Genomic DNA, 24,563 nt, shown 5'->3' on the forward strand with positions numbered 1-24,563 from the left:
TGGGTAGGCACAAGCCTGAGTTTCTGAACTTTGGGGGAAAATTACACATATGAGGGGACAATATGTGCTAGGCGATTCGGGAAGGCTGCACCTTCCTAGTACCTCAGTCCATGGGGAAAGGAAGAGGGCAAGGTGCAGCCGGGAGTTCAGGGTAAAAGGGGCTGTGTCCTCCCAAACCTTGAGAGAGAAAACCCTGTGGGTGTGTGCCCCAAAGGACTCTGCGTGATTTTTCCGCACTGACTCGGTCTTAGAGGTCTCTTTCAACTTTAATGATTCTATGACCTGTTCAACAGACTTTTCAACCCCCACGCCTACTTCTTCTCTCACACACCATCATGAATATGACACACCTTTTCCTTGTATGCAGTTCTGAAGCTTCACACGGTCACGTTCCTCTTCCTCACCTCTGTGTTCTCTAGACACTGACACGGCCAGTTCCTCACTCGGCCCCGCAGACCCTGAGGGGCGGGACGGGCCCGGCCGAGACTTCCGCACCCGCGCAGCGCCGCCCCGCACGCGGACTACGCTTCCCGGCGAGCCCTGCGCGCGGCCGCGGCTCCGCATGCGCAGGAGGACACAAAGGGCACGGCGATTGCGCCCCCGCCCCTCCCTCTTCCACGGCGCGCGCTCCCGCCGCCCGCCCCGCCCCGGCCGCGCTCCCGCCCCGCGCTCCCGCAGCCTGCTTCGCGCTTCCGCCGCGCGTTCCCATGGCGCTGAAGCGGATACAAAAAGTGAGTGGGGCCGAGCCGTGGGAGGGGGTGGAAAGGTCCCCATGACCTCGGGTAGTCGCCGGGGCTGTCCCCTTGTTGGCGGGTGTTGAGGCGGCGGCCGGAGCGGGCTCAGCCAGAGGTGTCGCGGCAGCCGCTGCCGCGCGCTTTCTCTGTCAGGACTCGTCCTTCCCTCGCCGGCAGCCGGGGAAGAAGAGTGGGTGTGAGACGGGGAAGGGGGGCTCTCGTCGGCCGCCTCACGGCTTCGGAACTCTGCCTCCTGGAAGGCCCCGCAGCCCCGGTCGGTGCTTTAAGGCGCCGTTCGCGGAGCAGCCGCGGTGCTCTGGGCGGTGCGGGAGCGGGGAAAGCCGCGGTGCTGATGGGGAACCTTCAGCAGGGCGCAGGGACAGCATCAGTCTCTGCCCTTGTGCACGGCTGCTCCGCGCTGTGCTCGGGGCAGGGTTAAGAAGTGTTGTCAACATAGTTCTTGATGTGACCTTTGAGCGTATCCCAGTTGTGGTGTTTTGGGCTGGTACGTGTAAATGGCCTGGTTCAAGTTGTGAATTGGCAGTGTCCTTTTGTTTGGCAAGGCTGAGCCGGTGGCTGTACCGTAGGGACCGGGTGTCGCGGCCAGCACCGGAGGGGAGCTGAGGTTCGTGCTTTGGCCGTGGAACAGAATCCGCGGTGTTTGGTTGCTGTTGCTGTGCCATGTTTAGGGAGGCATCGGTGCTATCCTGGTTACGTGACGGTGCGATTATTTCTTGTGCAGGATTCCCTTTTGCTATCGGAAGCCATTGGTATTGCAGAAATACGATTCTATAGTGACCGATTAACCCCACAGTAGGCAGATTTGGGATACCCCTACAGTAGGTACCAACTTTGGGTGGATTTCTACCAGAAGCTGGTAGTCCTGTCTCATGCTGCAAGACTTATACCTTTACACACAGTGCAATTACAGGACAATTTTGTTGCTTCATATCACGTGTTTGTCATGAATGTTGCATTCAACCACTCTATCAAATTACTACAGTGGTTTTCTTTAGCAATAACTTTGTCACGCTTCTACATATTATACAAATGGTTTGCCTCTTGTTGCCTCTTTAATTTCGCACCTCTTCTTGAACATCTCTTTACCCTAGTTTCAGGAAAAGGATTGTTCTGAATACCATCTCTTTCTAATTCTTGTCCAGCTTCTTTCTGCTAAGATAAACAGACAAAGGGCAGAGTCTGGTAATCTAGTTTTTTTGAGATGGAATGATGGTTTGGGACTTTCCAAATAAGTCCTGCTAGAATAAAATTAGCCTTCATACTTTTATCATGTTCCCTGCATTACTTTCTTACTGCTTTAGAGACGTTCATACATATTGGAAAGCCACAATTTTCTTTAATGTGGCATTTAAGAACTTTTGATAGATGTGAAATTATGGTTAGACTTTTTATCTAAGTATCTTTCATTCTGTTAGCCTTATTAAATTCTGTTTCTACTCTTTCAAAATAAAGTGATGCTTTCCAACCTGCTGACTGTGAGATGCTATGAGATTTCCTGGTTTTACAATAACTTCCATCTGAAACATGAAGAGATACTGGGTAAGGACCTCCAAGAAGAGTTGAAATTAAATTCAGAACTAGTTACCACTTGCTTCTAGTTTGCTGCAGAAATGACTATTGCTAGTTTCCTTTTTTTTCTATTAACTACCCTCATCACTCTCTTCTGCCTTTCCAGGAGAAGAAAAAATTCTACAAGAGGGATTTGGCTAGCAGTCTGTCACTGAAGAAGTAGAAGAGGAAAGGGAATGGCAAGGAAATAAGTTTGTTTCAAATTGAAAGTTAAAATGAAGAAGTTTGAAAAGACAAACTGTTTTGATGTCACTGTAATACATAACATTTTCCCCAAAAAATCATGGAGATGGAAGTTTAATGGTAGATGAAATGTAATTGTATGTTGGTGTGTTTGTCTTCTCTACTTTCCTGGTGTTTCAGACTGTCTGTAAAGGTTGATAGTTCTGTTGTATCTGAAGGATAGGAAGGGATAAGATCTGGAGTAGAGGAAGTGCTGTGGTTTCAGAGTGCCTAGAGGAATTCTTTGGAGAACAAAACACTGTCAGCAAACACAGTGGCATTGCTTGGGAACTCATCAGTCTAGACATACTGTCTGGAGTTAAACTCCAGTGGGTTTAGGGTGCTTCAGAACTGTGCTTAAACAAAGCTAAGGGATTTTGGTGTCAAGCTTGAGTGTTTGTTCACAGTAATTTTGATAATTTGTGTTCAGTGTGACAGCACCGAAGGAAGCAAAGCTATAATATGTCAACCTGTTAGTAAGCATATTTTTTGTCATGCTGGTTGGGACTCTGATTTCTTAGTAATATTGCCCCTGGGAGCTGTGTCATTGCATCCTGCCTTTGGCTGACCCTCTTCGAGGGGCTCCTCAAAGGAGGACAGCACGTGGAATTCCAAGACTGTACCCTAGTCACAGACAGACATTCTGTGCTTGGGAGCTTTCTTAAAAATGGGCAGCTGAGTAAGCAGTGAAGAAGCTGCTCACTGCACACGGAGGTATTTGATCCTGGTGCTGCAGGTTGGAAGAACAGTGATAACATGAAGCCCTGCTCTGCAGGCACAGCTGTCAGCAGTGTCCATGACAAACACATCTCAGAGTTCCTCAAAGAGTTTGGGGTTGGGGGATTCTCATCACAAGCTGAGGATCCTGTGTTCGTTTGCCTTGTGAGTGCTTTGCTTTGCCATTGTATGAGAGAGGCACTGAGTTTCTACACTGTCAAAAAAGTTCAGTTAGGCTGTCTGTGATGTTCCTTGGGGCAGTGAAAGAACATACTTTTGTGGGCAGTGTAAAATCCAGATGTTGCAAATGATGAAAGCAAAACAGTGTAAGTTTTTTAGTTGAGAAGAAATATTGTGCAAAGAAGCCTTTATTCTTGCCACCTCTGGAAAAGTGAGATACCATGACTTTTGTGAAAGGTGGAAAATAATTCAGGCTGTCAGGTTCTGCAGAATAGTGTGTAGGTCTCAGTTTTGCCCATCTGTCCTATGCAGAACCATTTTTCTGGGGTTCCTGTTCCAAATTCTTTGTTCACATATCTAATTTGTAGAGTTTGCCATCCTGGTAGTTCCATATTGCAGCTGAGATTGTTTTCATCATAAGTCCTGTACCTAGGTGCTCCTCCAGTGTTGGTGGGAGGTTGATGTGCTTGTTAATGCTCAGGCTGATTGTACATACTTTTGTTCAGGACTTCAAGAGATTTTAGAAGACATTTTGAAACCAGGAAGGAGGAGATAGATTTGAACACTGCTTTAAGAATAGCTGTTGTTCTTATCTTATTGATACATAAGTGCTTGATTGGTTTTCTTCTACAACTCAGTAAGAATAGAAGCATTCAGACATGGAGTTGTTTCAATGAACAATGAAATATGTCTGTGGTTCAGTATGTGTTTCATATATGTGTAGGCTAACAGGACATACTAACTTGAAAAGTTACGTTGAAAATAACTTTTTTTACTGTAAATTGACTCAAATAAAAATTATTGATATTTGTAGTTTACATTTTAACTTTAAACGTGCAGCCTTTAGATGGTAATCAACATAACAAGGAAACTTTCTTGGCTCTAACGTAAAATGTTTGCATTTACTTTCAAGTCCTCAGCTGAGATACTATGTATTTTAGCAATATTTTTTTTTTTGTATTAGAACAATGTATGGAAATTGCATATTTATTACTTACTAACCATTATAGCAATAAATCTTATTATAAAAACGTGTTTTATATTTACCAAATTTGTGAATAACCAGAGAATTCTTTAACTAGTCTTAAGTATGATCACTGTGGGACTTTATGACAAATGGTTCCAAGCAGCTGTGTGCATGGAATTGGTAGAAAATAAATCTGTGGTCTATAGTGCATTTTGTGCAAGAAATTAAGAACACAACTGATAAATATAAATCTATATTTTAAATAATAGTGTGGAGAAAGGTTGTGGTTTTGTGTTGTTTGGAGAATGAAACTAGCTTTTAGTGATGCTGTCTGCAGTTTATTTTGGTCTTCAGATAATCTGCAATCTTTTTTTCTGAATTTTTTTAGACTGGAAAAATATATGCTTAGGACTTCCATGGTGAGAACATTCATTTCTTTATCACCAAAGTATCTTTTACAATGTTGTTCCAATAGCTTTTTGGGAGAAAAGCCTGGATGCTAATCAAGCATGTAAGTGTTAAATTGGCCTTGCAATGTTCAACTTCATACTTTTATGAAATACATCCTGTATTATTCATTGACCATGGGCATTAGTCTGCGCATTCAGAAATGTCTCCAACATTTATAGCTTGCCACAGCCTGTTTTTTACAGCTGTGAAACTTGAATTTTTGCTTCATGCTGTCTACAGGGCTGTTCAGGAGTGTGTGTGTGTTGCAAGGGAAGATAATTTGGAGGGTTTGCCCCATCTCCAGTAGTAAGTTAACCATTAGTATTCTATTCTACCCTGAAATGTTTTGTATGAGAGGATTAGAGGATTTATTCCTACACTGTCCCCAGCTTGGGTATTTTTCTCTGTGCACGTTTATCCTGGCATGTGTTGGAGCTCTTGAGAGGTGCTTTTATGCTGTCACATTCACCTGTGTTTGAAATAATTCATCCTTCTGATGCATCTCTTGCAGACAGAATCTTGGGTTTGTGTATTCTCATAAAAGATGTTGCACCAGTGTACACTGTAATTTATAGTGGTGACTTTCTCTTTTGAAAATGAATCTGCTTTGAGCTATAGATCCTGTTTGTCAGCACGTGTGCATCTTGCACCAGCACTTTCTGTACCAGTGACTAAAAGTATTCGTGCAGACCTTTGAAGTGACCAGACCTGCATCATACAGCTACATGGCAATAATCCATAAAGCTTGGACAAAGCTGCTTAACTTAAAATTAACTTTAAACTACAGGGCAGTCTCTAGTGTTGACTGTAGTGCCTCACATGCAGTTATCTTGTGCTTCTTGGTGAGGTTTCAGCATGTTAAACTTGGAGAATCTTCAGCCTTGTCCCCTAACAAAGCAAAGTTTTGGCCTTCTTCTAAAGAGCAGCTGTGCTTTGTATAAAGAATTCTTATATGCTCATGCTTTTGTGAATATGTACAGTCATGAAGAAGTTTTTCTACATGTATTTAGAGGATCCTCATTTCTGTTCTGCAGTGTTCAGTTCTGGGCACTGGCAGGTCAGTCTGATTCAGGGACATCTGAGTATCTCCTTGCTCCATTTCAAAAGGTACAGGAAAGCTTGAAGCCTAAATCTTACAGCTCTACAGATAATTTTGCTTTGAACCCAAAGCTTAAACAGCATAATTAACAATGTAAATCTGCATAGCTCTTCCTTTTTATCACAGCTTGATCTGAATTTCTGTATATAAAGATTCAAACTGTTCATACTGTTGGATCATGTTACCACTTGTATTTTTAAACCACACTAGCTTCACATATGGATGCTAAATGCAGCTCGAATTTGCTCAACTGATTTTGACGTTTGATCTGGCTTAATGTTTCGTAGGTGCAGAAGGTCCCAGAATGTATTTGTGACCATTGCTGTCATTTGGTGAAATTGATTGAAGAGAACCTTTTCCTCGTTGTTAGGAAATATTAATCACAAGGGTTCATAACTGTGGGTCTCATCAATGTACGATGAAAAATATAAATATTTGCTGGTTTTTTTCTAACCACGAACAGATGTCAGTGCCTTTTTAGCCTGAACAAATTGAAGTGTATACTCGAGGAACATTCCCCAGTTCTGTTAATTCTTAAGTACATGTGTATATATGAAAGAAAACAAATTTGTGTGGTTTTGGGGTATGTAAAGATCTTGATGAACACATCTAGCAACAAAAGCACTGTTACAGACCTGTGACTCTAACTGGTTGCCTGGTAGTTCCTGTATGCATACGGACTATTTGCATATACTGCAGAGACTTTCTGAAAAGTTTAAGCTACATATTTTTCCAGTTACTGCCTTGAATTTAGTAGTCAATAAAGACTTGCAAAATGCATGGTTGTCAGTGTAAGTTCTCTGTTTTGGTGCTGTAGTGCAGCTGTTTGGTTTTGGTTGGGTTGTTTCAGTGTGTGTACAGACTTCATTTTCTCTTGTTAGATCTTGAGTTGCAAGTTGGAGAAGACAGTGCCTGTAACAGCTCTGCTGCTGGTCATGTTTGGGGTCTGCTGGAAACTTGAGATTTGTTGACTCCCTGTGTGTACTGGCAGTGCCTTGGCTTTGCATAAATAGCTGGTTCTCTGAATCACTCCTTAACGAAATTTGAATCCTCTGATTAAAATAGGAACTGCATTTCTAAAGTGCCTTTATTAGTTAAAGTCTAGCCTAGAGTGTTCTTTCTGGATCAGCATTCAGTGTCACCAACACAATAAAGTGCACACAAGTAATGCCAGTTGCCAACCTGTGCTATTTCAGTGTAGGAAAAAGTGTCTGTCTTGTTTTAAATTACAAGATTGTGAGAAGTGACTTCAGAGCAGTATAAGATATGGTGCAGTGCTTTTCTTTGATTTCAGGCCCAAGAGTGGAGCTGTAAGTCTGGCTGAATTTAGGTGTTGGGTCCATGGTAAATTGAGTTGAAATATTTACTAAATGTCATAAATGGAAAAATATATCACAGCAGTTGAGAAGTGCAGATTTTTAACCCTTCAAATTATATGTAAGGTGTGATTGCACTAAGTATACCAATTCTATGCTTGAGTTAAACTTAGCTCTCATTTAAACCTTGATTTTGTAAGTAGTTGCCTTGACTAACATGTTTTGAGTAGAAATGTTTCTGGTATTACTCCTTAAGCTAAACTCACAGACCTGTTTATGCCTATTGTCGACTTAAATGTGTGTGTTTTGAGTAAGGAATTGTGTTACTTACAAACACACACCTTTTAGCTTATTTCCAAGGAAGTACTTGCATGTAGTCATTAAAGTTCCTACAGCACAGTTTCTATCAGCCTAGAATAGGAAAAAGCTTTCCTTAGTACAGTAATAGTTCAGACATCAAAAGGAGTATATTGAATTAAATGAGGAAAATGAACTAACATTACTGCTGTCTTGTTTGAAATAGTGATGATAAATCAGATGGAAAACAGTGCTGGCTTTGTGAAATCACATAATAATTTTGAATTATTTGGGACTGTGTGGACTCCAGCAAGAGAAATAAATCAGTTGACCACCAAAAGCTCCTCTGAGTGCTTAAGTTTCAACTTGGGACTTTTTTAGTAGTCATTAAAAAAAAAAAGCAAGCATGCAGGGAATTGAATCAAGGTAAATAAGGTGTAGAGCTAATATTTTTCCTTTAGTTTCCAATTTAGTTAGGACCCTTTATATTATTTTATGAGCCAGCTTAGCTCAGCTGATGTCCACAGACTAGGACAATACAGAAACTTTAGTAAAATCAAAAACTAAGGGAATGATCAGATTAGTACCTAACTAAATTAAACTGTGAATTTACAGACTAATCAAGAAACCTTTCTTATTTATTTTGTCTCCTTCAAGTATATTGAACTTACTGTGAACTTGGTTGCAACTTTTACATTCTTTCAGATATTAATTTCTAGCACAGTGTTAGCTGCAGGCTGTCTGGCAAAAAAACTTTTTCAGTTTCAGTGGACATTTCAAGTTGACTGTTTTATCAAAATACCACAAAAAATGCCCATGGGTTTAATAAAATTGCTTTGTGTTCCCACTTTTGAAGGGATGCTGCCAAGTGGTATGGATTTTCATGTTTTTGAAATATTTCTGTGTTTCTTGCAGGAACTAAGTGATCTGCAGCGAGATCCCCCAGCCCACTGTTCTGCTGGCCCTGTTGGAGATGACTGTAAGCTCTTCGTAGAACATTCAGTACATTTCACTTCTGGAAAGGCTCAGAAAATCTCTAATTGTTTTATCTTTTTGCCTTTCAGTGTTTCATTGGCAAGCAACTATTATGGGACCTGTAAGTATAGGAATCATGCCCCTTAAAATGTAAGACCTTGCTTCTCTTTTTGCTACAGAAGGATTCATTTGGGTTTCTGTAAACACAGCAGCCACTTTCAGCTGGGCTGTGAATAGTTAAAACTTTATGGGGACATTGTTGTTCTTATTAGTCTGGTACCAGTTGCTTTCTGTAACTCCTCAAAAATCCCTCCTCTTCATGAAGTTAGAGGTGTTTAATTAGTCAGCTGTGGTGTTTGAGTTGGAGATATGGGCTACAAAACAAAGAGCTCATCAACCTGGAAGATTCATCCATCTGAAAGGGGGAAGAGTGGGTGAAATCTAATATTAAGGTTGGTAACTGCAAACAAGGATGGAGTTGTAGAGGGCTTTTAGAGGGAGCTTTTTTAATGTGATAGTGTGCAACCTGGATGTAAACCTGTGCACATGTTGTCTAACAAAATGCATGTGCACAGATTTGTGCAAGTCACAAAGATGTTGTGTGTTTTAAAACTCCCTGATATCATGATGATGAACTGAATTCTATTGGAAAATCCCACTCTTTGCATCTGCAAAGAGAAACCACTTCTTAGGGTAAGTATGTTTGTAGCTTAAGAATGGAGGAATGTTAGAGCAGCTGTGGTCTTGCACAGGGACAGGGTTTGGAGGACCTGCTGTGGTTTCTGTGCTCCCTGCAGTGCAGTGAAGCTGTGGAGCTCCCTCTCTTTTCTCCCCAGAAGGGCAGTGCTCAGTAACTGTGCTGTGCTGCTGCAGTAGAAGCCACATTTGGGAGGGTTCAGTTCCCTCTGTGCCTTCCCAGTTCATGGCCCATAGTGGGCTGTGTACTGGGGAAAAAATGGATTTTCTTTAGGAGAAGGAAAGCTCCAAAACAGCTGAAATATATTAATATGTTTTATCTGTTTTGTTTTTTCCTCAGCCTGATAGTGCATATCAAGGGGGAGTATTTTTTCTCACAGTACACTTTCCAACAGATTATCCTTTCAAACCACCAAAGGTAAGTCCTTTCTTTTAAGGAAAGAAAGTTTTTAGCTCAAAGTTTATTCTTTGAGGCTTAATTTTGGAAGTTAAACTGGAAAGGTGAGCCATAGTATACATGTTCTTAATGGATGCAGATAAGACTATAAAAAAATTGTGTTGGCAGATCTGATATGACTGAAAAGAAAGGGATGATGTTAAGAATTCCAAATGTAATAACCCTACTCTGATATTATTTGTTTTTTATTTATTTTTTGTTACAGATTGCTTTTACAACAAAAATATATCACCCAAACATAAACAGTAATGGGAGTATTTGTCTTGATATCTTGAGATCACAATGGTCACCAGCTCTGACTGTTTCTAAAGGTAAACTCACTGATTTGATAATGCATGTATGAAGCTGCATACAGTGCCATGGCACTATTTTGTGTATTATTGCACTGTCTTAAAGGTAAACAGTGGGAACTCCTTTATCCTGCATGTTTCAGAAGAGGCAAATTCCATTGGAGTTCTTGTTATGATCAAAGATCTTATGCAGTTTATTGGGAGTGTCACATTACAAAAAATGCATGCACAGCAAAGAAATATTCTAAACCAAGTTGGGTAAGATAATTATGTACATTTAGCCTGAAATGTGATAGCTGACTGTGCATGCTGAATGGAGGAGAAACTGACGAGCAGGGCCTGAAAATGACAACTTGGGAGTAAATGTGAAACCCTGATACTGAGGTTGTGTGAGCTTACATGATTGCCTGTTGGTGACTCTTCAGGCTGCCTGAGCATCCTTGTGTGGACTAAGGTCTTAATTACACTTTCTTTAAAAATGAGATAATTTGTTCTGGTTGGCATTCCTTTGTAAGATGAATATTTCAAGGTGCAGCTCCTTTCACAATCATCAGTAGATTTATTAAAATATTCTCTCCTGTAGTTAAGCTTTCTCAAAACTTGAAAACTGTAGATTTCTGGAACATTGAGTTAACAGTTGAGCAGTTCTTTTGCTGCAGGCACTTTGTGTCACTTAAAAAGCTGCTTAAAATGTGGGTGCTGTTGTTTCTCCTCACCCATCTTCAAATTGCTAAGGCACACTTAGTCATGTTACTGAAATTCCTCATGTGACTCAAAAGGTCAAGAAGCCATATCACATCTCATGTACTTGGGAGCTCTGTGAGCTGTGTGCCAGTGCCACTGCACTGGATGTACAAGCAAAGAACAAATTGTGGGGCTTTGTCCAATGGAAATTGCTCTGTGCAAGTCCAGTTGCTGTACCTCCTTGGAAAAACAACTTCTCTTGCTTACAGGCCTGTGCAGTAATCTCACAAGCCATGTATAATCAAAGTCTAATACTCTGTTTCCTGAAGTCATTGCTAAAGATATCAATTACTCTTATGTGCGATTGGTATCATTTTTTCCCCACATAAATTAGTTGTTTATAGCTATCCAAAAATTGTCTTGTTTCTAGTTACTAAGGAAATGAAAATTGGCATTTAGGTTTAACACTTGGCATCTACAACTGAAAACCTGTAAAATTTTTAGCTCTTCAGCATTTTTCTATCTCTTTACTTGCTGAGCACTTCTTTGGTTATAAAATGGAGCAGTCTGCTGGTCTCATGTTCAGATATTATGTATTTAATAAACTGGAAATTAGCTCAGTGAATCGTGGAAGTTTCTCCTTTCTAGTCTTTGACTGAATCAAATGTTTACAGCATATTATAGCACCTCTGACCATCTGTGTGACCATGTATTCTAATCTGATTTTCTGATATTGCTGGCACTTAAAGTGAGTCAGTATTGAAGTGGCTGAAATTTCTGCTCCTGAAAATAGGTGTGGGCTCTTGGGTAACAAGATAAAACAGGGAGGAAAAAAGGTATTCTACAGTTGATTCTTATGGCAGCATGAAGTTCCCTTTCACAACATATTTAGAATTATTTAACTGTGTACTCTTGTATGCATATTAGTTCTGACCATAAAAATAGAAATTGCCTGAAAAGTATGGTCTGAAAACGTTAGGCAAAAAAATCAAACCTCCTTGGTTCAATACCAGAAAATTCATATGGAATTATAAGGTATATGAATACCTGTATTTAATGCTGATCAAGTATTTCCCAAAATGGAAGTCACACTTAGGTAAAATGTTCTTATGATTGAGAGAATAACTGCCAGCACAGAAGTGGCAAAGGATATGCACAAATAGAGTACTGCATGGCAATGTAATTTTAATAATATTAGTTACCTTAGCTGCAGGTGGAAAGCTTGGTGTTGAGCAGTATCTCTATGTAACTGTGGTCTGTAGCTGGGTAATGTTCCTAGGCTGGGATGTGGGAGAGAGATCATTACAAAAGGTGCAGGTTCATGGCTGCAAATTCCCTCAGCTTGTATCAGGTGTTTACTTAGGCCCTAGAAAAATGACACTGTATAAACATTTCTGGACAGAACTGGTAAATGACAGCTTAATACTAATATGCATTCTTTTCCTATACTCTCCTACCACCTCCTTCAGTATACTGGAATATATTAAAGAATTGTAGAAATAAAGCAAACTAACTTGTTTAATCTAGTGTCTCTTTTATTTAGTTTTATTGTCCATATGCTCCTTACTTTGTGATCCTAATCCAGATGATCCTTTAGTACCAGATATTGCACAGATCTACAAGTCAGACAAGGAAAAGTGAGTATAACATACATAACTGTCTGTGTGGTCCTTGCAGATGGCTGTCTGCTGTGCACCTTCAGTATTAACTTTAGCAGTACCCTTTTCCTAGATTTCTACAGGATTAGCCCTTTAAATATTGGGAATAGCCATGGCAAGTAGAAAACTGTAGGCATACACAACTGTTGGTAACTAATTTTTTTGTAGTTAATTACATAAAACCCTCAGGCTTCTAACAGATTTATTGCATGAAAAATTATTTTCCCAAATATGAGTTATTTGTCACTACTGCAATCCTCTGGTTGTAAAACCTGTACAGAAGAATTTTTGACCTTCTGTTTAACTAATTGAGTTATTTGGTACCTATTTTTCAGTCTTGAGCCATTGAAGAGTTCCTGCAGTGCATGCAGTGGCTCAGCACATGTCACAGATTGAGGCAGATTTGAGTATTGCTTTTACCTTGAGCAGTAGACAGCAAAGGAGTGATGTAGAAGTTACATGGACATCTGTGCTCTAGTGATTTCTCTGCCCAGACTAAGAAGTATTAAAATGGCCTTTTTCTCACAGTTCTATGTGTGGAATAGTCAAGTCATGTAACTTCTGAAGTGCCTGACTGCTGTAGCTCCTTCTGCAAGGTAGACAGTGTTCAAGTTGAGGATGTTGTGCATCAGCTTCTCCCCATTTGTGGCTCAACTTTTTTTCCACCTACTTATTAGTGATTTCTGTTGTGCCTCCTGTTTGTGAAGGAAGTGAATGAGGGATGGTTTTCGTCTCCAAATCTCAAAATTTAATCATTGCTAGGGAAAGTGAGAAAATATGTAATTTTGACTGTAGCTTTATCTTCTTAAAATGACCACCTATTAAATTTTTATTTTGTTTTACCTTGGATTTAGGAAATGAAAGATGTGGCTGTTTACCCCTGAGTATTTTATTATAAGTTAAAATCCAAAGACGTATATGGTAGCATATTCTTAAGAAGAAAACCAATTAGTAAATGAGTTGCTATACTGATCTTAAGAGTTAAAAACTAGTCAGTATTTTTCTCTGGTTGACTCAAGAAAGTGAATCCAGTCTGAAGAGTAGAATGTAGCAAATGTAAAGACCAGAGTGGAAGCTATCAATTTTCTAAGGACATTTACCCTTGGGATTATGGAATTATAAGATAATCAGCTTCATACCAGAAGGAAAAGACCCAAGACTTAAAACCTAGTAAAAAATGCTTGTCAGAAAATTTTCTTTTCAAGTTCTGAAATGCAGCTGGCAGTGCAGAACAGAGAATGAAATCCCAGTTAATTTTAGTGAATTTTGTGGAACTAAAATGTGTAAACTTTGTCAGACTCTTATTAACATATGCCTTTAGGAGTAATTGACAACAAATTCCTGTTAAGGTGCAAATAAGGGAACCAGTTATGAAATACAAATGAAGGATGCACAATTTAATGCAAACCTGTGAGGTTGGGTTTGAGTCTGACAGCTCTGGTACATAACTTTAGAAACTGAATGTGTAGTGGGTGTGTACTTCTTGGCTTTTAGACTGTTTTAGTGTTCTTTGACTGCTCAGAGGTGCAAAGCTCAGTAACAGCTGTATTAAGTAAATAGGTGGCCATTGTCAGTGTATCACTAACAGCTCTTCACTGTAATGCCTTCTTTCTGCTCGTACAGATACAACAGACATGCAAGAGAATGGACTCAGAAATATGCAATGTAAACTTTTGAAGACATTTTCATATACCACAGAGTACTGTAAATTCTAGTTTTTTTCAAAATTAGAAGGAAATGGAGCACAGTTTATGGTTTCAATGTGACACCCCTTGAATTTTTTTTTTCACCCAAGTAAGTGTGTTTCTGGAGCAAGAGAGAACAAACTTCCAAAAATAACCTTATGACTTTGGTAAGAATATTTATCCTCTTTGTATGCTTTGCAGAAGACATTTATTATAGTTTTTAAGAGTTGGACACCTGCATCTTCAGACTACAAGATCTATAATTCAGTTGTAAATCAATGAAATTATTTTTGCTGGAAAAAGTAGCTGTTTTCATGTGATGAATACTGTATGTGTGTCATTGAAGTATGTTGTGTGTTTCCTAAGTGTGTTCAAGTTTCTTTTTGTTAGTTCTCTTATATAATTTGTATTTTTTTACTGTATAGACTATTTTATTTACAATGTAAGTCATTTCAGTTTAGACTTGCTTGTGCACAGTATTGACAAGATACAACTGCTAATAGTGAAAATAATTGGAGTATCTCACCCATTAAATATTCTGAAGACTGACTGCAGACTTCTTAAAACCTACAATGATCTTTGCACTGTAAATCTTTGTATGCTGATTATGGAGAAACACTTGGTTTTGATTCTGTTGCATACTTGACTTAATTTTATTGCAATGTGAACTAATTGCACTGGTATGTAGAAAGATATGTAACTATTTTGTTGCTATTCACAACTGATTTGTGATGTGTGGGCAACATAATACTATCACAGACCTTTTACAAATCCAGATGTAGCCTTTTCCATATAAATAAAATACATTTTCTACTTTCCTTGGCTTTTTTTTTTTTATCTTAACTCATGCATGTCTTTAAAGTACTTGTTCCAACATTCTAACAGAGAACTGCCAGTAGTGTGTATGTGTCTTGTAGGCAGAATGTCCAATAAAGCCATGCATCATGTACTACTCAGAACTGGGCTCCAAGTTAATTTTTATGCAAGTTCTAGCCTAGTGGATTTAGCACACTCTGCCCATGGTTGGATAGAGGATTTCAAATAGGTTCATGCCATGCCACACTAATATTCATCTAGGGAGGAGACAATCACAAGGGTCTGTTAAGGTGGTGTATTTGCAATATCAGAATGTTACAGAAAACTCACACTTTTCTCCTCACACTTGAAAGTAACTTTTCCATTAACTTGCACTTCAGTTGCTTCAGATTATGCATGTGGAAAACCAGTAGTACTGAGAGGGGCAATCTGTTCTTAAAACATAGATCAAAAGCAGAAAAACAATTGATTTCCTACCATTCATTCTTCTTGGTTACTTGAAAATAAAAAAGATGACAAAATGGTTTTCTCTGTATCTTGCACATGAAAGAAAAAATATTTTCCATTGGGAAATTTGTCATCATAAAATACATTTTTAACATTAGAGATACATTTGATTGGTGGGTTTTTTTGTTTTTTATTTGAATATGCATCAAACTGGAATGTAAGTATGCACAGTAGGAGCTTTTATTCCTACCAGTGGGACATTAACTTTGTGTTTGCTGATTTGCTCACCTTAGGCTGGTCACATATGGGAAAATGTCATTTCTGTGCCAGTTTTATCTGTGATGTAATGGTGACATTTGAAACAGCAGCTTGATTGAGATTGGTTCTAATAATCTTAAAATATCCCTGTTCACTATATTTTGCAAGCTGAATAAATGGATTTGTTTTTGTTACTGAGTACTTCATTATATTTGAATTAGGGCAATGTAGCTAGGAAGGCAGAGACATCATTTATACTTCTTGCTCAAATGATTGTAGACAACTGACCATCAGAATGTGGGGTTTTTTTTCCTAGGTAAAATAGCAATCTCTTTGTACTAGAAGTTATTTAAATATTTGGACTATCTGTTTAGAACTGTGTGAGATCAGAAATTTAACTTGGTTTCTTTGGGTGTGTCAGTTTGTGCTAGGGATGGTTTGAAACCATTTATACTTTACCTGGTAATGTTTGTGCTTTGTGCCATGCATTAGTGACTTTCTAGTACAGTGTGAAACCAGCAGGAGGACTGAAAACCAACCCATGAATAGGACATATTATATTAAGCATGTGTAAATATTAAAGAAGGGATTTGTCCTATGATCATGCTGGTTTACAGGTGTGACGCTAAGTCTTTGATTCTTATGATACTCCCAGCAGTTCAGCCTTTCTGCTTTTGAAATTATCAGAATGAAATGATAAATACATTCTTTAGAACTTCAGTCATGCTATGAAGTAGCTGGGTTCAATCTGTGGAGGGAAACACCTCCACTACTGCACCTTCAGAGCTCCTTGGTTAATGCTTTTTATACAAATTCTATTTCCAGGGCTGGGAAGTTTACTTTATTCTGTGCTGTTTACTACGATGGGGGAATACATAAATAAAATCTTCCTTTTTCCCTGAGAGCTGGTCGAAGCAGAGGCTCCCGCTGTTTCAGACACAACAGCTCGCCATAGCGAAGGAACCAGCGAAGCCGTGGGGTTTGTTTTGGCCACAGTTCATTAACAGAACGAGTTACTTGGTGCCCGGTTGGTTTCTGATCTCTGTTACCGTTCTGCCTGTACCTGCTCCTGTGGGCGCCCACAGCGAACCCGCCCGCCCGCGGTGCGGAACCTTCGGGGCCGCGGGGTCACCTTGTGGCGAGGCTCACCTCGGGGCGCTGTCACCTTGTGCCAGTGTCACTTTGTGGCGAGGCTCACCTCGTGGCGCTGTCACCTCGTGGAGGGGTGACCTTGTGCCGGTGTCACTTTTCACCGGTGTCACCCCGCGCCGCTGTCACCGTGCGGGGCTGCCCTAGCCCCGCCTCTCACGCCGCCGTCCCAGGGTGCCGCGCGCTGGCGCGCATGCGCGGCGGGCCGGCATGGCGGCGGCAGCGGCCTTGCTGGGCCGGGCCGCGGGCCTGGGCCTGGGCCTGGTCACGGCCGCGGGCGGGCGGCGGCTCCTCCGCTGCGGGACGGGAGCGGGGCTGCGCGAGCGGGGCACCGGGACCCTCCTCGACGCTGCCGTTCTGTGCTGGCCCGGTGGGGCGGCGGAGCGCTGCCTGTCGCGGGGGACCAGCTCGAATCAGCGTCCGAAGCGGCCCCTCACCGCCTATTTTCGTTTCGTGATGGACAACCGGACGGCCTTCAGGGAAAAAAACCCAGGTACGAGCTGGAGGGGAGGCGGGTCCGCGCTTGGCGCTGGTGGGAGCCGGGGCTCCGCTACCGCCGCCCCCCGAGCGGGGCCGCGGCCTGTGCCCCCCGGAGCGGGTGAGCCGGAGCAGCCCGAGCAGCCCGAACAACGATTCCTTTGCAAACCCGAGCTTTTAGAACGAGCTAAAGTCGTGATCTCAGACACCCAGCCCGTCTGTTTACCCGTGCCGCTCCCCAGGTCAATCCAGCACGGTCATGCTCGTTGCCTGCACGTGCCTTCCTGGCCTTCCGGGCCTCATAAGTCAAAATAATGAACATGAGTATGTAGCTTTAAAAATACTTCGCCTAGGTAATACATGGTAACAGTGATTTATGATTCTCAATTAATTTTGGACTCTATGTATTTGAAGTATATTTTTTGTTGATATTATGAGCCGTGCATGATTTTATGTTGAGGCTTAGTAATTGAAAAATTGCAGGTACTGGATTGCATCACTGTATATGGGAGAAAAAGTAAGTGTATTTAGAGGAAAATGGTTTCTTGTGAATATGTTTAATTTACTATCAAAAACTTCACTTATTGACAATGTAGTGACTCTTGCCAGAGAGCTGCAGAATGGAAAGATAAACTGGTTTTGAAATACTGTTGAAGGTTAAAATGTTTAAAGGACTGTGGTCATATTGGGCAAATCCTGAGGAAAATTAAAGTAGGGAAAACTATTTGATACCCTGTTTAGCTCACCAGTTCAAGAGAGTTCCACACTCTCATATAGAACTGGAAATTTTACTTTTGGTTTCTTCCCTGCTCTCCCCTCCAAATTCAGACCATCTAGCATTGTACAGAAAAGTATCCAGCTGAAAAGGCAAAAAATGTGAAAGTGTTGTAGAGTAACAATAGCTGCCTTGAAATGGAGCTTCAGTTTATTACTGCATGTTGTGTTCCAGGAGAGCAGTGATTCTTCCCCATACCCCAAATATTGCAGTGCCCTTTAACTGCCACAGTGAGTTAGTTTTATGAAAGATAAAAATGCATTTGTACAGGAAGATGATACCTGTGACAGCTTTCCTTGGGAAAAGTTGAAGAAACTTACTAAAGATACAATGTTGATCTTGATTTCCGGGCTTTCTCTTTTAATCTACAGAAGTCAGCAACACAGAACTGATTAAAAAATTGGCAGGTGCATGGAAGGAGTTACCAGCATCACAGAAACAGGTACGGTTCTATCCTTTCCCTGAGTACTTTGAACTCTCCAGGTGGTGGGGTTTTATTTGGTTTGGTGTCTTGTGGTTTTTTTATTTAGTCTGGTGGGTTTTTTTGGTTGGTTGGTTGCTTTGTTTTTAAAGAGCTTGAAAAAGCACGTGTATACAAAGGTTCAGACATCAAAACAGTTGGGAGAATTGGGAGCTCAGAATAACTCAGAGGAAGTGTGGTGGGGTGACCCTGGCTGAATGCCAGGTGCCCACCAAAGCCACTCTCAGCTGCTCTCCTCAGCTGGGCACAGGGGAGAAAATACTGCAAAATGTTTGTGGGGCTGAATAAAGCAGGGAGAGGTCCCTCACCAGAGCAGAACAAACTGCACTTGGGGAAATCACAGAAGGATAATGAGAAATAAAAACTCATATCCTCAGACACCTTTCCCCGTGCTCTCCCCAGGTTCAACATCACTCCCAATTTCTCTGCTTCCTCCTGACAGCAGTGCAGGAGCACAGAGAATGGGGGCTGAGGTCAGTCCATCATGTGTTGGGCTGACCTCAGCTGCTCCATCCTGTTCAGTGGGAGAATTTGGGTTCCTTCCTCAGGGGACAAACTCCATGAACTGCTCACAATGTGAATCTTTCCCATGGGCTGCAGTTCTTCAGGAACTGCTCCAGCATGTGTCCTTCAGGAACAGGCTTCCCACAGGGTCACAGCTCCCTGTGGGCATCCCCTGCTCCAGTGGGGTCTCCTCCATGGGCTGCAGGTGATCTCTGCTCCCCCTGGGCTGCAGGGGCACAGCTGCCTCACCATGGGCTGCACCCCAGGCTGAAGGGAACCTCAGCCCTGGTGCCTGGAGCATCTCCTGTCTCTCCTTCCCCGACCTTAGGATCAGTAGAAGTGTTTTTCTGACATGGTCTGCCTCCTTTCTCTGGCTGAAGTTGTGCAGTTTTCTTTTTCACTCTCCTAACTCTCTTACCCTGAGGTGCCACCACTGTCCCTGTTGGCCATCAGCAGGTGCCACTTGGAGCTGCCTGGCCTTGGCTCCATCAGGCTCCTCACAGGAGCCATCCCTGTGCCCCCCTGGCCACCAGAATCTGGCCATGCAAACACAATACAGGAAGATACTTTGCTACTTGTACGTGACCTTGGCTTTAATAGTTTTAATCTGTTGCCTGAGAAATGACACAGCTCTCACTCCATGGGCTGTGGGCTGCAAACCAATTCTTCCTCCTTTTTGAATGGCAGTATTCCATTACATGTACAATGCAAGTTTTGTAAAGTTGCTGTGCTTTCATGTGTAAGGTAGGTGAAACTTCACTTACTTCTGATGAAAGGACCAACTTCTTTTGTTTCATGTAAATTTCTTTAGGAATTATCAAATTAAGTCATAAGTAATCAAGTTTCTCTGAGTGGCAGTTTCAAGGGATAACGTAAAGCAACTCTAGGACTTGCTGCTGGATTTAAATGCCGTTTATAGCAAAGTAATGATTGTTCTTCCTTGACTGCAGCTAGCAGTCAGTTAAGAGCTAAATTCCTTTTCCTAAAGGAGATATTTACTAGACTTGAGGTGCTCCCAAATCCCTTTTGGACTTCTCACTCTGTGTACCTTTCCCTTCTCTGAAATGTGGAACAGGGAATCAAACAAATTAAAATCTGGTGTTATGGTATAAGATTTTCAGTCTGTAATTTTTCTACTCATAGGTTAGAAGTGTTACCTTGTCTAATGATCAAGTGCTTCTGACTGAAAGCATCTAGCTGAAGTTTAAGGCTGGTGATGGTTTGTGCTGTAGGTTTATGAGGAAGCAAGAAAGACAGACTGGATAAGGTATGGGGAGCAGCTGGCTGCTTACAAAGCACAACTGACTCCAGCCCAGGCTGCGGCTCTGAAAGAGGAAAGGAGAAAACAAATGGCAAGGAGAAGATCAATCAGGGCAAAAAGAGTAAGTATTTTGAAGTTCAAGTTTCTTTTCTCTCAAGGAACCTGAAGTCTGTTTGTCTAGTATACAAAGCAGAGTTGAAGCATGTTTTAGAAATACAAAAGCAACTCAGAATAGAAAAAAAGACACAACATACACAAACTCCCCAAAATGCCATGGACTAAAATAATTACTGGTGTTAGCAGCTAGTTTAGTGGCTTTGCCATGCTTGAAGAGCGCAGAACTAAGCATAGATCCTTGTGCTTAGAGGTAGCTTCTTTATGCTTTTTTTCTCCCTATTTCTAGAGCTACCAGAGAAAGAATAGGCACTAAAAGACATTTGGACCAGCAACACTTCCTTCAGGTGGGAAGACATCCAGAAAAGGCTTTTCACAAAGACCTTGTATCTGCTACCTCATTAGGCCCTACAAGGTAGCAGCTGTTTCAAGTAGCATTTTTCCTTGCTTTTTTGGTCTCTGCCACTCTGTAGCTGCTGCTTTGACATCTGTTTTTGTCCTTTACTAGCATATTCATAGGCACCATCTTCCCTATTTCTTTTTGGCTGCTTTATGTATAAATCCTTAGAGACAGAACCACGTGTAACAGCACAGTATTATGGTTTGTCTGGAAAGGTCAAAGGCACTATGTATTGCTCATTTACTTCTGTGAATTAAACTGTGACATTACCCTAATTGGCAAAAGCAAAACAAGTGTGGTTTAAAAGGCCCCTACTTAAAAGGAGTTTGTAATCTTAATGATTCTGCTGATGCTTTTTAGAGTATGGCACCACAAGGAATTCAGTTGGCATATCTAATACCTAAGCAAATGTTAACTTACAGCACCTAGGCTCCAGTGGGAATGTCAAGACTGGAGAAAACAGGAAGTGTAATTGCATCTCTAACTTGCAGTACTTTCATTCTCTAGCCATCATCCCTGTAGGCAAAGCATTCTGATAGCAGAAACACAGTTCTCTTCCACCTTGTCACCTCCCACAGATAAGTGCGTGCCCTCTTCTCTGCACACAGGCAGTATTTCACTCCAGAAACTGAAGCCTTACTGAGGAATAATAGAAAATCTGTCATCATGACTTCTTTACCGAGTTGAATTTAGTAGCACTCTGGTTTCTGGAAGACTTAGCTGAAGTAAGAATCAGTTTTAAATGCTTTTTCAACAACTTGTTGAAAACTCAAGTTGTTAGCTTTTTGTAGTTTAACATTAGTCTTGAAAAGCACTAAGAGCATCTTGACACACAGTCCAGTTTACAGAATAAAATACCAAAGAAAGAATTTGTGTTTGATTTTTGCATAAAATACAAAGATAAATACTGAGTTTAGTTTTGGAACAAATGCATGCTTAGTAGATGGAGTAACTTCTCTTGTTGTTTTTAAAGGAATTGACTCTGCTTGGAAAACCTAAAAGAGCTCGTAGTGGCTTTAACATCTTCCTGTCAGAAAATTTTCAACAAACTGAGGGAAATTCGCCTGTGGTAAGCCAGGAAAGATTCTTTTTCTAAAATACATCCATTGTATTCAGAAAAAATAGTTTCGATTCTCTCATTTTCAGAGATACTGTTCAGCAGTTCACTATCTGGATGCTGCAATGCTTAGGTTATTTTTTTAAGCTGTGGCCATCTGGCTATACTGCTAGCATGGCCTGTATAAAAAAGTGCTGTGTGGGTATACAGACTTAAAACATCTGTGCTATTTTTTGCACTTCAGTGTTACAGACTTTATCTGTTCCTTTTGTAAGGAGAGAATTCTTTCCTTTGTTTTGATGTAGAAATACAGTTTTTCAGAGAGCTGTGGTGGTGTGCTCCTATTCTGGCAGTAGCAGTTTATTGTACCTCCCATAGTTCAGCTGGTGTCATGGAAATACAAGAGTTCCTCAGCAAACTCACAAGTTCTTCACTGAACTATGCTTTGGGGTGGTTGAAGTTGCACTGGTGGATTCTAGCACTGGAGGTACTGCAGACCCACCCTGTGTGCCTCATGTGCTCCTTACCCTGCACATTTAGTCAGTAAGTCAGGATGGTGGACAGAGTTTGTTCCTCAGTTTTCCATGTACAAGGCAGGTTTCTCCAGTCAGCTGAGGCCTGCACTGTAAATGTGGCTCAGATGATGCCCAGAAGCTTGATTTGAACTCTATAGTTTATTACTTACTTAGATTAAAAGGGTAAATAAGGGGAAGCAAGCTTTTTTTGCTTTTTTGTATTGGTTTATGCTTGACTTTCACTCATGCAGTATTCATCTGTAGGTCTCTGAAGTCAGTCTACTCCTAAAATAACTCATATATTGTATGTTCTGTATTCCCTAGGCAAAGCTGAAGAAACTGTTTGATACGTGGCAAAAAATGTCTGCTTCCCAAAAGCAGGTATGTCAGAGGATTTGAATGAGGCTCTGATCTCATCAGAGCCTAAAAACTTGAGTCAAAATTGATATATTCATACAAAATCTTGAACTCAGTTACTCAAATTATGATACTGAGAAGAATACTCCAAGATCTTGATGCATCTTGAAAAAGGTTGTCATTACCTCTATTCCAGTAGTGACCATTTAATTCATAGTGCTGTTGAAATGTGAGTCAGTGGGATAGGATGGAAGTTTGGTGTGCCTTAAAGTGGATGCTAAGTAACATCTAGAAAAGAAGGTGGAATAATATGCAACAATTTGATATTTTTATAATCATCCATAATATCTTTAAACACCAGCATCAGAATTTGCTGCTCATGGAAAGACTTCTTACAAGGGAAAGTAACAAAAATCCACAAGTGATGTGCACAGGGTAATTTATTAACTTTGGTTGTCTGGGGGATCATTTTCTACCAGCTTTCTGAGTGTATTGAACTATGAACTTGTAGATGAGCAAATAAGAAGTGGAGGGGTGCTGTACTGAAATCTAAACTAAACCTTTTCAGGCATTCTGTACCCTGCTGTCCTTCCTCCTGAATGCCCTTCTTCAGGTGGCTTTTAATGTGTACTTAGGACATACCCTAGGTTCATGTTCTTACTGCAGAAAAATAATTTTAAATAATTCCACAGCAATATCTATTCCTGTGCCTCACCTAGTCTAGCTGTCTCAAACTAGTGCTCAAATAAGCCTTAAGTGTTAGCAGTAGTACTGAATAAATTTCCTCTTTGGGAATGGGCAGCTGCTGACATAACTGCAATTTAGTGCTAAAGCTTTGTCTTTTTCTTCAAGTTTGATGTTTTTGGTTATTTTTTTCAATTAGCTGGGGTAGAAGTCAAATGCCTGGGCTGTTCACTGCACAGGTGTTGTTCTAAGTCACCTTTGTGTGTGGCAGTTTTCCAGAAAAAGCCCCTTGTGTAACTTCTTGGTACCTTCTTTTCTTTCAGCCATACTTGCAGCTTGCTCAGGATGATAAGGTTCGGTATGAGAATGAAATAAAATCATGGGAAGCAAAAATGATTGAGCTGGGACGTGAAGACCTGGTGCGTTCCAGAAGGCAACGGTTAAAAAAGAAACCTGCTGAAACTGCAAAGCAAACTGCAACAGCCAAAGCCAAAGCTTCCTCAAGTGGAAAAAAGGCAAAATTAAAAAAATCCGAAGAATAGAAAATCCCCTTTGGTTGTCTTATTTCTGTCCTGCTGTGTTAATGCTGCAGTCAGCATTAGCACTGAAATGTGGAAGGCCCATGAAGGGCCTTTGGAAAGGTGATCAGGTAAGAGAGGAGTTACTGTCTCTCAGAACTGACTGAAATAATCACTGCAGGTGTAGCCTGAACTGTAGAATAGCAATTAACTAATCAAGCTGTGAATTCTGATACCCACTGACAGCAGCAGTGCTCTCCAGTAACAGTTGATAATATCCAGCTTTTATAAGGTATTTTTTAATGAAAAATAAAAAATACTTTTTCTTTATGAAAGAAAGGATATTCTGCAATGTTACCATCTAAATTCTGTAAATAAGAGCTGCAATCTGAGTTAACACTGCTGTGTTGTATTCCCTCCATGTTATTGCTAGTGAGATGTTCTACATTTCATCAGGCACAAGAAACATAAAATGCTAGCTTCTATTTTATGCATCTGTCTTTTTGTACCTGTTAACCTGTGTATGCCACTTCTGTTGCATTTAAAGGCCATGTGAGTTTTGTATGAACGTACCTTTATTGATTTTGATTTGTATTTGATTTTCTGGTTTTGTTTGGATACATACAAACATTTTTGTCTTGCTGTTGTCACATTTGGGACGACCTAGAAGGAAAACAACTATGTGAACTGCTTGGACTTTAAGTTTTGGTGTAATAAATACAGGTATTTTGAA

The 24,563-nt window shown here is 40.8% G+C and overlaps 2 protein-coding genes across 2 annotated transcripts; both read left to right on the plus strand.

Moving 5' to 3' along the window:
- The first annotated feature begins 623 nt into the window (after nt 1-623).
- UBE2D1 (ubiquitin conjugating enzyme E2 D1) lies at nt 624-14,835 on the plus strand. The gene is made up of 7 exons (XM_030951500.1): nt 624-731; nt 8,488-8,551; nt 8,637-8,668; nt 9,584-9,661; nt 9,906-10,011; nt 12,218-12,311; nt 13,956-14,835. Exons 1-7 carry the CDS (start codon nt 708-710, stop codon nt 13,999-14,001), a joined length of 444 nt encoding a protein of 147 aa, XP_030807360.1. The 5' UTR covers nt 624-707; the 3' UTR covers nt 14,002-14,835.
- Nucleotides 14,836-16,897: 2,062 nt separating this feature from the next.
- On the plus strand, nt 16,898-24,563 carry TFAM (transcription factor A, mitochondrial). Its single transcript, XM_030951673.1, has 6 exons — nt 16,898-17,180; nt 18,311-18,381; nt 20,157-20,306; nt 21,673-21,768; nt 22,596-22,652; nt 23,636-24,563. Exons 1-6 carry the CDS (start codon nt 16,898-16,900, stop codon nt 23,852-23,854), a joined length of 876 nt encoding a protein of 291 aa, XP_030807533.1. The 3' UTR covers nt 23,855-24,563.

Source organism: Camarhynchus parvulus, chromosome 6, assembly GCF_901933205.1.
Source record: "Camarhynchus parvulus chromosome 6, STF_HiC, whole genome shotgun sequence".
Taxonomy (NCBI): domain Eukaryota; kingdom Metazoa; phylum Chordata; class Aves; order Passeriformes; family Thraupidae; genus Camarhynchus; species Camarhynchus parvulus.

Bases quoted from the DNA above. Each gene is read 5' to 3' on its own strand.
- UBE2D1 (XM_030951500.1), top strand. From the start codon at position 708: ATGGCGCTGAAGCGGATACAAAAA. The intron at 8,552-8,636 runs GTAAGCTCTTCG...TTTGCCTTTCAG, and splicing joins TGGCCCTGTTGGAGATGACT to TGTTTCATTGGCAAGCAACT. The intron at 9,662-9,905 runs GTAAGTCCTTTC...TTTTTGTTACAG, and splicing joins ATCCTTTCAAACCACCAAAG to ATTGCTTTTACAACAAAAAT.
- TFAM (XM_030951673.1), top strand. From the start codon at position 16,898: ATGGCGGCGGCAGCGGCCTTGCTGGGCCGGGCCGCGGGCCTGGGCCTG. The intron at 18,382-20,156 runs GTACGGTTCTAT...TTTGTGCTGTAG, and splicing joins TACCAGCATCACAGAAACAG to GTTTATGAGGAAGCAAGAAA. The intron at 22,653-23,635 runs GTATGTCAGAGG...CTTTTCTTTCAG, and splicing joins TGTCTGCTTCCCAAAAGCAG to CCATACTTGCAGCTTGCTCA.